General features: G+C 46.2%; 1 protein-coding gene across 1 annotated transcript in view; it reads right to left on the bottom strand.

Moving 5' to 3' along the window:
- Positions 1–4,640, bottom strand: part of LOC104539054 (ras GTPase-activating protein nGAP-like) — a gene marked incomplete at both ends in the record, with an annotated part of 5,798 nt that extends 1,158 nt beyond the window's left edge. Inside the window, 3 exon segments of the mRNA XM_010182480.1 lie at positions 651–850; positions 3,511–3,712; positions 4,404–4,640. Coding sequence (XP_010180782.1) covers positions 651–850; positions 3,511–3,712; positions 4,404–4,640 — 639 coding nt within the window.
- Between the last annotated feature and the right edge of the window lie 434 nt (positions 4,641–5,074).

Genomic DNA, 5,074 nt, shown 5'->3' with positions numbered 1-5,074 from the left:
GACTTCAGAGCGGTTCCAATCCCATTTAACCATTCACCAGCATTATGTACTGCGGGGCTCTGAAGACTCAATGCGAGTCGTGGGAAGGCTCCTCTAGACCTAGGGGTAAGCTCAGAGGGCAGACACTTCCACGTGACAAAACTGGCCCTCACACCTGACAGCACAGACACTACTCTGAGACCACAGCATCCAAGCACTTTGGCAGTTCTGCCATATCGCAGCATTTTGCTTCAGGTTAACAGCTACTGCGGTGTGAGAAATGCTGCACTCGGCAGAGGAGGGGCCACTTTTGTTGTTCCACTGGTAACAGCCCAATTTTTTCATTAGCAGTAAATACGTGGCCTGGTCACCGGAAGCAAACATTATGGCTGACCACACATCCGCACACTTCTACTGGCAGTAAACTGCAAGAGTTTTTTAGCAGCTGAAGGCACTGACTCCCCAAGAGATGTTTGAGCTCTAGGTAAGTCAACAGCTTCACGTCTCCGGTGCCTGTGCACCCTCTCACTGGGACTGCGTATTCCCCGTGACAGAGGCCTGCTCCTACAGCTGGCCTGGGCAGACAGATCAGAGGATGAAGCACTCAACTCTTAACAGGCTTAACAACCCCCTCATCCCACATCTTCCCTCAAGCTCTGGCTGTTACATACCCATCAGTGGGGTCCTCAAATATCTTCTGAAGCCCTGAGAGGAGACTGCCACTGACGCTTGGACTAGAGCTGTGCTCAGTGGAACGCCTCAGCTGCTGCTGTATGGGCGTAGGGTTGGTCACTGATCTGGTGATATCGCTGAGAATACGAGGAAGAGGTCCCAGTTTTGCCATGGTCGCCTGTAGGAAGGAATTTTCACCCTAATTGGACAACAAGCACCGCGACATCCGCCAGTTTTGTGTGTTTGGTTTTTTTTTTGATAACGATGCACAGAGGCGGAGGGGTGGAGGTGGAGGAAGGAGGGTGGGTGGTTGTGTGCGGGTGTGCCAGGACCGTAATGCAGTGTTACGGAGCAGCGTAACCACGGCGACGAGATGGATGGAGGAGACGAAACGGGGTGCAGCAGACATTGAGGAAAGAAAAGGAAATAGAAAAGAAATTAGGATTGACCCCCAAAAATAAAAATCATGCTCAATAAAACAAAACTATTGCCATTCCAATGCAAAACTATCATGCAAAGCAAACTAAGTCCAGGGTGGGTGAGGTCAAAGTGAAAACTATGGTACCTACTCATTAAAGGGCATTCAGAGACTACAGGTTCAGCTCGTGGCGGGGGCTGTCCAGGCAAAGGGTGTCACGTGGTAAAGGAAATGCATGCCAACAGACAAGGGGATGCGGCATTCAGGGGGGTCATGAGAGAATTGCAAGGGTGAACGGAGATGGGGAAAGGGAAGGTTTCCATTTCGTAAGCCTTTTGCTTTTGGCACCCTACGCTGATGCCATCTTCTGTAGCACCCTGCTATCAAAATATAAGGCATTTCTTCCCTACCTAAAAGTGAAAAGTAACTGCATGAAAACAATGAACCCAACATTATCACATCAGCCTGGGATTAAATGTGTAGCTGCTTGTTCCATTACACGTTGGCTCAGCTTGGCCAGGCCTAGGATAAGAGCAGCTGCCCTTCCAGCAAGGAAGGCTGCTCGGTCAGGCTCTTTATCTTTCTGCCCTCTTTGGGTCCCTGCTGTTTATACCATCTACAAGGCACCTTCAGCCCTTCTTGGGACTGCAGGAAGAAGGTGAAAGAGCTGGAGGTTTATAAAAAGTAAAACTCTGCTAAAAAGATAACGTTCTTTCCAAAGATATTCTTATTTTTCCTGTAAGCAGGCATCCAGTCAGTTTGGCTCCAGTGAAAGGCCTCTTTACAGACACTGCTGTAGAGCACTTCTTCTGTGTCTATTAAAATCTCTGAGGTGACTTCTCTCATCGTTTCCCAGTCATTACCTACAGTAAAGCCGTATTACAATGTAACTTTACCCCTCAATTCTCTTTTTAGCAAACCACTGTACCAGGCTCCCAAGAGCCCATTAGGATAGATCCATGCACCTCAACCTACAGAGAGGGCAAAGCAAATCTGCTTCGCTGGTTTATCCAGGTCTGGCTCCTCTCTCTGCTTGCTGCCCAGGACATTTCCGATGGCTGCATTCAGACAGCAGCTCACAGTAACTAACACCAAGCCCAAAGATCTGTTTGCAGTTCTAAAGACTAGAGCTGGGTTTCTCTTTTGGCCCAAGACCTGAGCAGCTGCAGGGGGATGGCAGTGTTCCCTGCACTGGTAGGTCTACCCCGATCTGTAGAAACAAAGGATCGAGTCTCCTGAGTGCTCCCTGTGCCTGTTTTTCTGAGGCTGTTGAACTGTCTTTATAGATGACTTTGCTGCCTGTGACATTTTGAATGTGCACGGTGTGCATGTACGAGGGAAACGGAAAAACAAGACTAGAAATTGTTATCAAACTATGATTAACTATAATTAATGTATATTGCCTTTTTAAGTCAAGGACATTGCAATGTACCCTAAAGCAACAAGCTCAGTTTTTTGTTTTCCGTTTTAAATAAGGTACTGTGAGAAAACAGATATCCTACAAATAAGTATTTTGACAAACTTTAATGCAATAGAAGTATTAAGAGTGCGTTGCAATTCACCTCACCTCTCCAATTTCAAAAGAAAGAAGAATACAAATGGAATATGGACAAACTAATGCACCTCTAAAAGTTGAAATGTGGAACAGTTCCAAGCACTTGCAAAAAAATAATGACTAACAGCACAGCTTTTCTAGCTCTATCAACTACCTTCGCTGTCCTTAACGATTTTGGATCCTGCAAAGCCACACAGCTAAGGAGAAGCAAAGTACTGACTCTCCTCCTATAGCTAAATGGAAGCAGCGCTTATTGTTGGTGATGAAAGCATCTTGCCTTTTTTGTTTTGTTTTTTTACAGGATAAAACTGAAGGTGGAATCAGGTTTTTACAAGGCATCCTCTTGTAGACTAAAAACGAATCCAAAAACTGCAGAGATGAGAACATCCCAGCAGGCTTTGGATCAGGTCTTTAACGAGAGCCTGGCCACCACACTCCTCCATCAGAGCTGGGCAGGGCAGGACCTGGTGTGCAGCAAAGTACCTCTGTTAGCATCAAAAAGGGCACTGCAGCGTTTGCCTTTTCTGTCCAAACACCCTCCCTTTTTCCCAGCTCACTTATGAGAAAGGATTGGCCGCTCGGGGATTCCCAGGTCTACTTTTAAGCACTGCCCTCTCCACCATTTAAGAGCTGTCCTTATTTAAGACTCTCCAAAGTGTTTGATTACTGCTGATGCCCAACAACTTCACATGTCCTGCTTTAGGCCCTGATCTGAAATCATTGAAAGAACAACTGTGAAACACAGCTCTCAAACATTCCTCTCAAAAGCTGTCAAGTAAGTTCTCCCCAAAGCAGGCTTCAGCTGCTCCCTTGATGTTTCCTAGTGTTTGCTGTTGCTGCGACACAATCGCCGGATTCACCCTCTCGGGCCTCCAGCCTGCTTTACCTTATCAAGTTGGGACACAACCTCCCATAAGAGGGAATGCAGAACTGAGAGTTCTCTGCCCAGGTCGATGTAGCCCTCAAATCCAGGCATGGCTGAGACGCTATCGGAATTAGAGAGCTCAAGGAGAAAGCGCTTCATTCCTCCCCATTCATGTTCCAGGAAGTCATTCATGAAGGCCATATACTCTTCCTTATTACCAAACCTGCAAGAAAGGGGAGGGGAGGAAACCCAGTTAACAGCCTCCATACAAAACACAGTGTACAAGTGCTTACAGACAATTACTTTATCGCTTAGACTTTAGACCTGACTTTCTGAAGATTTACTCTGGGAGTAAAAAAAAAAGGACCAAGAAATCCACAGCTTTCTTGGAGTTTAAATACTACTGAATCACTGTACATATTATGATCAAAGACTCAACACATCTCTCCCCCCTCCCTCCCACAGACATCCCTTTTCTCCCCTTCTCTGCATCCCCTCCTCTGCAAGAGGCATGCCATGCCCTGTGTATCATTCAGCTTGGAATTTGGAAAGAAAAAAGGAGGAAAACCATGATCCTTAGTGGGAACAGGATTTTTTTTTCTTTTGAAATAGCATACACACTGACATGCTAATGCATGTCTTGGTTTTATACCTGTCCCCTCTAGCGAATTCAGCACAGCTCAAATCTGCATGTGAAAAGCAGACTTTATCTGGCTCAGTGCTGAGGCGTCTGAAGGGGAACAACATTCACATGTAAGTGAGAAGTTTCCTTCTTTTCTACAGGCGACTTCAATTTGCCAGAGCATCAGCTGTCTGCAAACAGGGTCACCAAGCAGGGCTCTCCTTGCTCCACAGGAACCTGCAGTGACTTGCACCCCAGAGGCACAGATTTCACTTTTATCGCCACCACCTACTTAGCAAAATTGGCGAGATTCTGAATAACTTTAGCAATCAGCGTGAGTGTGCGCGATGTCCGGTCGTCCGGGTACTCCTGCATGAGGTTGAAGAGGCTGGGGGACATGATGGCAGGGCACAGGAAGCGAAGGAAGAGGGAGGCACTGATCAGGCGTTCGCTGATGTCCTGCTTGCCCCTGCTCAGGCACTGCTGCTTCCAAGATGCAAATACCTCCTTCAGCTCACGAGGGAATGCACTGAAAAACAATAAACCAGGACTTAGAACTACATGGGCGATGAGATGCAACAAGCTGAACTGGTGAGCCATCACACAAAATAAGCATCTGTGAGAAAACATCAGTGGCTCTTTTGATCCCTCCCCTTTTCCTCTCTCTAGTCTAGGAAATGTCATTAGGCATCTATTCTTAGATTCCAATTTAATCTGGTCATACTTAAGTAGTCTTTAAAGCATCCCTTGTTCATATATGTTAAGTGAAGCCATTTTCAGGCACCCTGATTTGCAAGCTAAGAACTACTTATCCATCGCTACCCTGGAGCAAACAGGGTATTAGAATATTAAAAACAAACTGAACCAAGCTGAACTCATCTCTACAGCTGAAATTTTATTTTGCTTGTTAAGCTCTCTCAATATTTCACATGTGCTTTATCCTGAAGCCAAAAGACCCTTCTT

This window comes from Mesitornis unicolor, unplaced genomic scaffold, assembly GCF_000695765.1.
Source record: "Mesitornis unicolor isolate BGI_N332 unplaced genomic scaffold, ASM69576v1 scaffold28484, whole genome shotgun sequence".
Classification (NCBI taxonomy): domain Eukaryota; kingdom Metazoa; phylum Chordata; class Aves; order Mesitornithiformes; family Mesitornithidae; genus Mesitornis; species Mesitornis unicolor.
Note: the sequence above shows the minus strand (reverse complement) of the source record. Positions and strands in the feature narration are given on the sequence as shown.